The sequence below is a fragment of the Choristoneura fumiferana genome, chromosome 23, assembly GCF_025370935.1.
Source record: "Choristoneura fumiferana chromosome 23, NRCan_CFum_1, whole genome shotgun sequence".
Taxonomy (NCBI): Eukaryota; Metazoa; Arthropoda; class Insecta; order Lepidoptera; family Tortricidae; genus Choristoneura; species Choristoneura fumiferana.
Window position 1 is genome coordinate 436,411 of NC_133494.1, and position 11,207 is coordinate 447,617.

Here is an 11,207-nt window from a genome sequence, read left to right on the forward strand (position 1 = left end):
ACTTACACTTAAGGGCACAGGTCCTTACTACGAAGTGCAAAATTCGAACTTCGTATCATGATGCGGTCCCGCTGACACTTAATGACTTATTTAAAATGAGTGAGAGAGACGGTACGACACGAACTTCGATTTTCGAATTTAGTATTAGGCCCCCAGTCCGCGGCCTAACTGATGTATGTACGTCACCAGTACCCCTAGTGTAAGTTTTCGGTTACAAAATACGTCTCGATCGCGTTCGCGTTAAAATCTCAATTTGTATGGAAACACGAACAGCGCCTCTAGCGGAACGTTTGCGATGTTCGTGTTTCCATACAAATTGAGATTTTAACGCGAACGCGATCGAGACGTATTTTGTTACCGAAAACTTACACTAAGGGCACAGCATTTATATCTGCCACAGCGGAACGTGCAAAAATATCTGACCGGCTCTAGAAATAGAGTCGTATGAGATATTTATGCACGCTTGTTGTGGGAGATATTAGTGCTGGTAGTAGAATTGGATAACCAGTTGGTTAGATAGTTAATTCCTCAATGCTATATAAACTATTACTCGTTCTGTAGTTCTATAGTTATTATGCAACTGTATCGTAATAGGGGTCCTTAAGCCTCGTTTCATAATAGTGTCACATGAGTATTTTAAGGCCTAATTACGTTCAGTTGCATAAAATATCTTATCTATATCCATATATTAAATCCTCTATCATGTGTTCAAGAACCATTGAGAATGACCTGTATTAACAAGAACTAGGTACTTAGGTATGTCTGCCCCACTAGCTGCGCCCTGCTGCGCGCGCGACTACCTGCTGCTGCGTGGTCGCCCCCCCCCCGTGCTGTAATGATGTATGAAATCTCATTACGATACAGCCGTGTTCATAATAGAATCCAATGTCGTAATGCTGGTCATTACCTATGGTTTTTGAACGCATAATTGAGGATTTACTATATGGGTGTAGATAAACATAGTTATGCAATTTATGAGGCATTAACATGATTAATATTTTCAATTGCAATCAGGGTTATCACTGTTTGTTTAAAATTTTAATGGCATAGTTCGAATGTGAAATAGAACCTTTACACCTCGTATCGATACATAATACGTTACTGTTGTAAATAAAACACAGGCGAGCGCGTAGAACGCATTTAATACAACTCTTCCTCATCTTACAAACTTCTCACTCCCTATAACGTATAGCTATAGCTACGTACCTAACATCCCTCCACCAAAATTCTTACTTACTACAAGGAATTAAACAAACAATAATGGGAATTTTAACTTATATTTTATAAGTGACTTTAGGTATATTTCTCAACCGTGGGTGCCGATAAGGCCGGGCCTCCCTTGGACCGAGAGGATCGGGGGTCGCGTGCGCGGGCTGCATCGGGGTCGGCGGCGTCGTTGGCCCTAACAGTTAGAATACATAAATACATGCACAGTAAATAAGATTTTGTTAAAAATAACAATAAAATATTTTTAACTAGCCGTTCGCATAATTCGGTTATTGTTCTCCCGCGGGAACATGCCATTTGCCCACCTGCGACGAATTTTCCGGGATAAACAATATTCTATAATATGTCCTTACCGGGGTGTCAAACTACCTCCACACCAAATTTCATCTCAATCGGTTTTGCGGTCTAAGCGTGTAGATATAACTAACGGGACAACAGACAGACATTGAGATATTGGACTTTTCGGTCACCTGATGGTAAGATTAGTAAGTAATCACCGCCGCCCATGGACACATACAGCTTTATTACGACTGCGGGTGCGTTACCGGTCTGTCTAAAAGGGGAGGGGCTGAAGGGGACGGGGGGGGGGTGTAAAGGGGCAGGGGAGTTGGGCTTCCGGTTTTTTTTTTTTTTTTTATTCAACTGGATGGCAAACGAGCAAATGGGTCCCCTGATGGTAAGAGATCACCACCGCCCATAAACATCTGCAACACCAGGGGTATTGCAGACGCGTTGCCAACCTAGAGGTCTAAGATGGGATACCTCACGTATTTTTAACCAAAAATCTGTGAATGTCGATTGTCATCACCCTAAAAGTTAGTAAAGGTCTAAGAGCATTTTCGCGTAGCAGCAAGGGATCCAGTAGCTGCCCTTGCTGCGCCATCTCAACATCTCAACTTTCCACCTTGTATGTATATCGATGCTTAACACTATATTTCATCTTTGCTAAGTTGTGGTTAATGCGCTCTGTAAGGAGACAACCCTAGTTGTAATTATTGATGTAGTAGTTGTATTCTCAGAAGTAGAAGCGGAAAAGACCGTGGGTAGCCGCCCGCCGCGCCCTCTCGAGGGAAATTTGCTCTTAAATAAATCAATTCTGTATGATACTGACGCCAGTGATGTATATTTTATGTGAGATTTTACGCCTTTTTTTTATTTCATGAAATTTAGCTAATTCTCATCAGTAATAACTATTTGAGTGTTAACCTAATAATATAAGGTTTTGTGTTAGAAAGTAGGTACAATATGAGTTTGCAAACGAACAATTACATAGTGCACTAGAAATGGTACAGTCGCCCAACAAAGTAAGAAAAAACAATGAAGCTGTTTGTCACACTGACTTGTAAATATGGTATGAGGATAATTGACCCTGAGAAAAATTGCATTACCCGTTGGATAGCGTTGAACGAATTTTTCACAGACGAAGTAGCGGGTAAAAGCTTGTTGCCCGCGATGAATTCGTTTATCCCTATCCCGCGGGAACTATGAAACTTTCATTGTTTGGTCTATGGGACTCAAATTGTTTGTGTATCGAATTTCATCTCAATCGGTTCAGCGGTTTAGACATGATAAGGTAACTAACAAACAAACGGAATCACAAACTTTTGCGTTTATAACATTAGTAGGATTAAAAAACATTTTCTAAAAAAGACGATGTGCGTCTCCGCTAAAACAAGCAAGAGAAATTAGTGTAGGTAATTAATAATAATAATAATAATTTGAATCTGCGCAAAGTGACACCTAACTCAATCAATTACCTGCTTTCTCAGATGTTTACTCTTTAACACTGGCCGTGATGGCAGAGTTAGCCGCACCTCAGATGGCAACCAACACTCTTAGAATTAATTCACCATCGAAAGAAGACTACGGTTTGGAGAGCATCAGCGAAGAATTACCCATAGTGGAACCCGAAAGACCAGTCTTCAGGAGCCCACAACTCAGGTTCTCACTTAACCCCGCTCTATCACCACAACGACCTGCAATCCCTCAAGCACACAAGAAGCCATCTGTGAAATTCCCGATCCCTCGAGCCGTTATGGGACCTAAACTACCAAAAATGCCAGCTAAAAAAGAACCAGTAATGATAACCGTTGCAAATGCACCTGCAAGACCTGTTAATCCAAATGTGCATAAACCGCCTAGTGGTCACGATCAGAACGTGACCGAAGAACGAGGGAAATTGCGGCGTGGAGATTTGGATATAAGCGCTTATCAACTAAAAGTCAAGATCCTCCACTTGATGGAGCAAGTTATATATCACACACAGGTACTGTTCTTCCTCTTCCACGTCCACGACTACTTGTTCGTTGCGCTGTCAGGTTACCTCGGGTACGGCTCGCGAGGGTGACGTCTTTACCAGCCCGGACAATACCGACATAGAATCGATCTGGTTGGGAATGTTAGAGCGGTATTTATTCATACCGGGTAGATATTGCGTGGCCGGAATTTACTGCGCTGTTATTTCTAAGCCGTTTGGGCTACCAAATATCAGGTTGGTATTGCTCGGCCGGTAAAGTCATGTCGGTTTTGAGTGCTCTCCGCTCACGAGATATCTATGTAAAGAAAAGAGATGCTGACTGCCCATCAATATCAATTGCAGTGAGAGTGCAGATGTGCCGACTGCAATCGAACTGCAACGAAAAATGTAGATGCAGTTACGTTGCAGTTGGAATGTAGTGAGTATACTGGCCCTAACAATTTGAATACTTATTTGAAGAAGGCTTAAGGTGAAAAATAAATAAATTCCATGTACCTAGGTATCAATATCACCAAATGAACGACCACAGGGGATTGTTGCGTATTTGATAAAGCGCAATTCTAATTTTCAATTAATGCATGACCAGAAGCGTCTTTACCTATAAAGTACAATTCAATAGAATCTGACAATTTTCTACATATTTAAGACACCCTATCGTGGGCACACTTGATTATATATGTCCCTGTTGTTGCAATTATCATCTAAAAGGAATCAAAAAAGAATAATAGTCACATCACAAAGCCTTAGGCAGCCCAGTGTTTATATTAGTAGGCTGGAAGTGTTTACAGGATTGTCAGATATCTATTGAATTGGAGTTTAGTGCAGGGTGTGCGTTGCACACGGGCGCAGCGGTGTTAGGGGCGCCGGCCGCGGCCCTTTGTACCATATTTGACCGCGCGGTTCCTAGATGGCGCTAAAGTAATAATTGCACACGGGCGCTACATGGGCTAAAGACGCCGCTGTGCATGACTAAACTTTGTTAGATTTAGGAGCCTGCTGTTTGTTTGCATTGCATCGGCCGGTGCTTGCCGGGCGGCTCGGCGCCGGCGCCGGTATGCGTGTGTGCGCGCATCTACCCCCTTGACTAAAAAAAAATGTCTGCGCCGTGTCCGCGCCGCCGCGCATTCCCGGCCGCTGCAATGTAGTTAAGCTACCTACCCATTATCTCAAAATTTAAAAAAAAAACATGAGCATGGCCTTGAATTCAATTCTACTTTACTTAACAGTTACTATTACATTAAATAATTTCTCTAAAATATTCCTTCCAACGAATGAACGGAAATTCTGCTGTAAAATTGTTATCTGGCTCCGATTTTCGTAAAACTCGCTAGCGAATTACATACAACACGCCTACACGGTACAGTAGGCAGTATAATCCTCAGCGTTTTGAGTGCGCGAACTATACGCGACGCGATTGGGGGGCACGGTCCGATCCGCCCCCCCTCCCCGCAACAGTGACAGAAGGGCTACTACGAAACTCGAAGTTCGGATCGTACCGTCCCTCTCGCTCTCGTATTAAATATTATAAGTGTCAGAGGAACCGCACGACACGAACCTCGAGTTTCGACTTTCGTAGTAGAGTAGCCCTGCTGCTCCGCCGGCACCGGTGCTCTACGTTTCATAACTGTTAGGATGTTACCACACTAATAGATAGATCGACGAACGCTGCCATCTATCGATGGTAGAATGGATTGGTCGACGTCGATCGAGCAACAGTTCGCGGCAAGTCAGAAAATTATGATTATTATGGTTCTATTTGCAGGATGGTAACATGGTGCAAGTGGAGGAGATGGCGGCCAAATACCACTTGACCAAGCAGTACCGCATGGCGTTTATATGCTTAAAGATGGACGAGGTCAAAAATGAGATGCACGCCATGCTTACCTATCTCGAAAAACATAAAAAGTAAATATTCCGCTACTCGTATTAATAATTAAGTACCGTGTATCCACACACGGCTATGAGAGAAACGTCAGTGTTGTTAATTTAATGCAAATTCCTTTTATTCATAAATGCCATTGATTAAACCTAAATTTGTCTTTCGGAGCTTACGTTTCATTAGCGAAATATCGTAAGATGGCGTTAGTATTGAGAGATTTGACGTTACAGTCTTGCGTGCGATTGAAAATATTTTTAGTTATTAATTTACATTTCCATTCTTCCCGTTTCATTCTCAACAATAAATCAAACAACTAGATAAGAGTGCCACTACCACGATAGTTTTTTGGCGCATAAGCCATAGTTGACAACCTTAGAGCGACCGCCGAGCGTAGGTATGAAAAACCGGCCAAGACGTGTCGGATACGCCCAAAATAGGGTTCCGTAGCCATTACGAAAAAAATAAGCAATATTTTTCTAAGGATTTCGTATTTTATACGGAATCTTCCAAGTTTATACCTTAGCGTACTCTTAAACTACCTACTAATAATTCTCAAGCAACAGCCGTTTTAGTTTTCCTAGAAAGTTTTAGTTTTACTTTACTTACTACTATACTAACGAACTATCTGTTTTGTGACGCATCGCAAAAACTTCCCATCTGATTCGCATCGCGCATTCCTGCGTATTCCTGCGATATCATATATGTATATTAGGCATGGTGACCTGCACTAACGCTTTGGCGCACGACATCGTATCACAGCAATGAGGGCTATCGCGTATGAATTCGCCGCTAGAGGCGCTAGTGTAGCGTGAGGTCTCCGAAATGTCAAATCTCATAGTTTTTGGGTGAGCTACGCGGGTTTATTTATAATTAGAATAATTTTGTGAATATTTTGCAATATCTGAAATTAATTATGGTAAATATGCGTTCCGGGGCAATGAATGTGTGTGTTTTGAGACAGTTTTGTCTTTCGGAAACCTTTGTCCTCCCTTTTTTCTGAACAAAACGGGGACTATTCAACACTGTGGCATGCTCGATATTTTTATGGTACGGTTTTAAGGTGTCTTAAATATGATTTTAATCTAAACTTTGTTTTCACGCCCGTAATAACAGACTTCGAAAGCCATACTTAAAAACCTCACGCAACAGTGCGCCATCTAGTGAGACAAAAAACGATAGCCCTCATTCGCATAGTTTTAGTTCCTGCGATGCGGCGTCGCATCAGTCGCATCGCAGTTTTGTGTGGGCTCCCACAACTGGACTTAATACATTTTTTTTTCACACAGCAAAGATGATAAAGAATCATTACTTACGGTGATGCATCATATATATTACTACACGCACATGCTTCAGAAGAACATCGACATAACTTACGCTGTCGAGTACCTCTTAGAACATTTTTCGGAAATGTAACCCCCTCCCCTATTTTGGACCGGTGCCTCAATCAAGATATCAAGTTGTTTATGCGCATACACTGTAGTGTAAGTCATACGATATATGGCCGAGGCAGCATTACGGTTATACAAACCGCCGCGGTTTTTAACCGCGTGACTTGTTATACAAGTTAACTTATAAAGAGATTTATCCATAACCTAACCAACTAAAAGTTAGGAACCCCCCCCCCCGACTTTGTCACAACATGGCTAAAAACCATCGCTAGAAAACCTGATTTCGAATAAAAAAAACAGCAATTCAAATCGGTCCACCCGTTTAAGAGCTACGGTGCCACAGAAAGACACACAGACAAACATAGCGGTCAAACTTGCAACACCCATCTTTCACTTCAAAGTTCAATATCTCAAAAACTGCTGAACCGATTTTGATAAAACATATCTAAGAACCATCGCAAGATAACCTGGTGTCAAATAAAAAAACCGCATTCAAATCGGTCCACCCGTTTAAGAGCTACGGTGCCACAGAAAGACACACAGACAAACATAGCGGTCAAACTTGCAACACCCATCTTTTTGTAACCCCGACATTGTCACTTCAAAGTTCAATATCTCAAAAACTGCTGAACCGATTTTGATAAAACATATCTAAGAACCATCGCAAGATAACCTGGTGTCAAATAAAAAAACCGTATTCAAATCGGTCCACCCGTTTAAGAGCTATGGCGCCACGGACAGACACACAAAGCGGTCAAACTTATAACATCCCTCTTTTTGCGTCGGGGGTTAAAAACCGCCAGTGCGGCCGCTTGCATTAATTTCATCATCCCATCATCCCAGCCTATATAAGTCCCACTGCAGGGCACAGGCCTCCTCACGGAATAAGAGGGCTTGGGCAGTAGTTCCCACGCGGGCCCAGTGCGGATTGGGAACTTCACACACACCGTTGAATTGCCTCGCAGGTTTGTTGCGCAGGTTTCCTCACGATGTTTTCCTTCACCATAAAGCTCGTGGTAAATTTCAAATGTAATTCCGCACATGAATTTCGAAAAACTCAGAGGTGCGAGCCGGGGTTTGAACCCACGATCCTCTGCTTGAGAGGCCATAGGTCAAACCACTCGGCCACCACGGCTCCCATTGCATTAATTTACTCTATATCTATTATTCGTGTAATTTACCTTAATTCATAAAAACCGCGGCGGTTTAGACGTCGTGCGACCTAGGCCACAGACGCCACAGTTGGCGTTGCATTCCCACGTCGTCCAAGGTGAGGTGAGATGGGAGACCTCCTCTCAGAATGCGAGGGCTTGGGCCGAAGTTTCCACACGGGTTTACCAAACTTTTTCATCACACTTGCTCGTAAACAGTGTCGTAACATGCAGGCTACCTTGGTTGCAACCCCCCAAATAAAACCCTCGACCTTTATGTGCTTCTCATGAAACCCGTGGTCGGTAAGTGAGTCATTGCCCGTACTAATTTTTTTGTCATGAAGCCCAAGGTCGGTAAATGAGTGTGATACTGCATGGCGTGCTGGCGTGCAGGAGCACGTCGGGCACATGCTGCGGGGGGAGGGGGAGGGCGGCGCGGAGGCTGGCGCTGCCAAGAGCGTAGTCAGCGGTATGGGCAATTTTTGAAAAAATATTAGTTTTTCTTTTACAAATATACAATTTTACTCGCAAATGTGATGAAAAACATTGTATGTCGCACGGGCGGTACTAGAATTACGAACATCGACTCATTAAAGCCCTCAGTCTTCGACTTCGGGCTTCTAATAGACTCTCGTTCGTAATTCCTTGTTTACCGCCCTTAAGACACAAAGTACTATAGTACACCGCGAGTGAAGCGAACTCATTTGACTTAGTTTAACTTAGATCCATACAACTCCATAGACGCCCGGTGCCTCTGTTGCACCTTTAACAACAACGTCCATCAATGACACTATTCTCCATTTGTTCTAACATGATACAAATGACACATGATGATTGTAACTTTGTAAGGGTCATCATCATCATCAGGGCACAGGCCTCCCCTCAGAATGAGAGGGCTTGGGCAGTAGATTGGGAACTTTACACACACCGTTGAATTGCTTCGCAGGTTTGTGCAGGTTTCCTCACGATGTTTTCCTTAAGCTCGTGGTAACTTTCAAATGTTATTCCGCACATGAATTTCGAAAAACTCAGAGGTGCGAGCCGGGGTTTGAACCCACGATCCTCTGCTTGAGAGGCCATAGGTCAAACCACTCGGCCACCACGGCTTATAAGGAGGTAACTAATTTTAATTCTTCCAACAAAGATGATGCTTGAAAAAGTGAAACCCCATGAAAACTGCTGATTGTTCGAATATTTGAATTCAAATTAGCTATAACAAATTTTTAAGTTACTGCGTGCGTAGGCACTGTGTTATATTAATTTCCTTTCTTTAATGAACGCCTTTACAATTTGCTAGAGGCCGCAATTGCTAGAGGTGAGCGTTATCGGTAAAAATAAAAGCGGTAAAATAAACGAACTTATTATTAATTTGCAAGATTGTTCGTCAGAGTCGGAAAGTGACACTCCAAATGTTGAATTATCATCATCATCATCATGTCAGCCGAAAGACGTCCACTGCTGGACATAGGCCTCCCCCAAGGCTCTCCACTCAGACCGGTCTTGTGCTTTTCGGATCCACCGCGATCCCGCGATCTTAACCAGGTCGTCGCTCCATCTTGTTGGAGGCCTACCGACAGCTCGTCTCCCGGCCTTTGGCCCCATCGGCCATCAGTCCTGCGAGCAACGTGCCCCGCCCACAGTCACTTCAGTTTCGCAATTCTTCGGGCTATGTCGGTAACCTTAGCTCTACTGCGGATATCATCATTTCTGATTCTATCCCGCAGAGAAACCTGAGCATAGCCCTCTCCATAGCCCTCTGAGTGACTTTGAGCTTCCTCATGAGACCCAGATCCGTAAGTCATCAGTCATCACTGTCAACACACACTGGTCAAAGACTTTTGACTTTAAACACTGCGGTAATTTGGATGAAAAGACACTACGAAGCTTTCCGAACGCTGTTGAATTATATTATGTTTTAAAATTCAAATAAGACTTTCAGTTCGATAGGGTAACGTTTAAACCAACAAATAATATTATTTCCACTTTTAGCACAAAGTATCGATAGTTTGCGTAACAGTAATTAATTAATTATTAATTCCTCTTAATGGCGGCCATAAGGCTTGGGCCAATGTCAGTTAAATTAAAGATAAATATATTCTTCTTATTCACGTTGTACGGTGATTGTAGTTTTTGCAACTTGATAGCAAAATTCCAGAAACCACGCGGAGACAACTTGCGCATTAAAAAATGTCAGACACGAGAGCAATATAGAATTTTGTGATCACTGTTCACTGTTAAGGTTAATCGCCGCATAAAACACTATCAAAATTATACTTCAACTAGCCAAAGAAGCAGAAATACCAAAATTAGATATCGTCTACATCCGCCATGTTCGAATGCTACAAATCGAATCGACCTGCGTAACAGTAGGAGAGACTCTAGTTACGTCAGTTTGGCATCTGTCATTTGAATCATGTTAGAACGAAAAGTTGGAAAACCCCGACATTGTCAATTTAAAGTTCAATATCTCCAAAACGGCTGAACCGATTTTGATGAAACATGTCTAAGAACCATCGCTAGAAACCCTGCTTTCAAATAAAAAAACCGCACTGAAATCGGTGCACCCGTTTAAGAGCTACGGTGCCGCAGACAGACACACATGGCGGTCACACTTATAACACCTCTCGTTTTGCGTTGGGGGTTAAAAAATGTTTATGTTTTGGGTGCGTCGACTTAGAAGTTTGTTTTATTTACCGCTTCAAGAGCAGACCTGAGTATTTGATATCTTTAGGCGTTCCTGAGATAACCTAACCAACAAAAATTTAAAAATCAATCAATATGTTACAAACGGCTGAACCGATTTTGATAAAACATGTCTAAGAAAGAACCATCGCTAGAAAACCTGCTATCAAATAAAAAACCGCATTCAAATCGGTCCACCCGTTTAAGAGCTACGGTGCCACAGACAGACAGACAGACACACGTAGCGGTCAAACTTATAACACCCATCTTTTTGTAACCCCGACATTGTCACTTCAAAGTTCAATATCTCAAAAACTGCTGAACCGATTTTGATAAAACATATCTAAGAACCATCGCAAGATAACCTGGTGTCAAATAAAAAAACCGTATTCAAATCGGTCCACCCGTTTAAGAGCTACGGTGCCACAGACAGACAGATACACGTAGCGGTCAAACTTATAACACCCCTCTTTTTGCGTCGAGGGTTAAAAATATAATAAAATGAATTATTAATGTTTATTATTAATGAGTCCGCTCCGCTCGCGGTCTTAATTGGGCTTTATACTAAGTATAACAAAAATAAACAGTTAAGTATTAAAAATATTGTTGTTTTACTTTTTTAA

The 11,207-nt window shown here is 42.3% G+C and overlaps 1 protein-coding gene across 1 annotated transcript; it reads left to right on the plus strand.

The window, feature by feature from the left end:
* The first annotated feature begins 1,862 nt into the window (after positions 1–1,862).
* Positions 1,863–7,136, plus strand: LOC141440665 (uncharacterized). The gene is made up of 4 exons (XM_074105189.1): positions 1,863–2,358; positions 2,997–3,493; positions 5,247–5,389; positions 6,650–7,136. The coding sequence occupies exons 1-4, from the start codon at positions 2,328–2,330 to the stop codon at positions 6,774–6,776; spliced, it is 798 nt and encodes a 265-aa protein (XP_073961290.1). The 5' UTR covers positions 1,863–2,327; the 3' UTR covers positions 6,777–7,136.
* Positions 7,137–11,207: the final 4,071 nt, after the last annotated feature.

Coding starts and splice junctions, on each gene's coding strand:
- LOC141440665 (XM_074105189.1), top strand. CDS start 2,328: ATGATACTGACGCCAGTGATGTATATTTTAT. Junction 2,359..2,996: donor GCCAGTGATGTATATTTTAT/GTGAGATTTTAC, acceptor CTGCTTTCTCAG/ATGTTTACTCTTTAACACTG. Junction 5,390..6,649: donor TATCTCGAAAAACATAAAAA/GTAAATATTCCG, acceptor TTTTTCACACAG/CAAAGATGATAAAGAATCAT.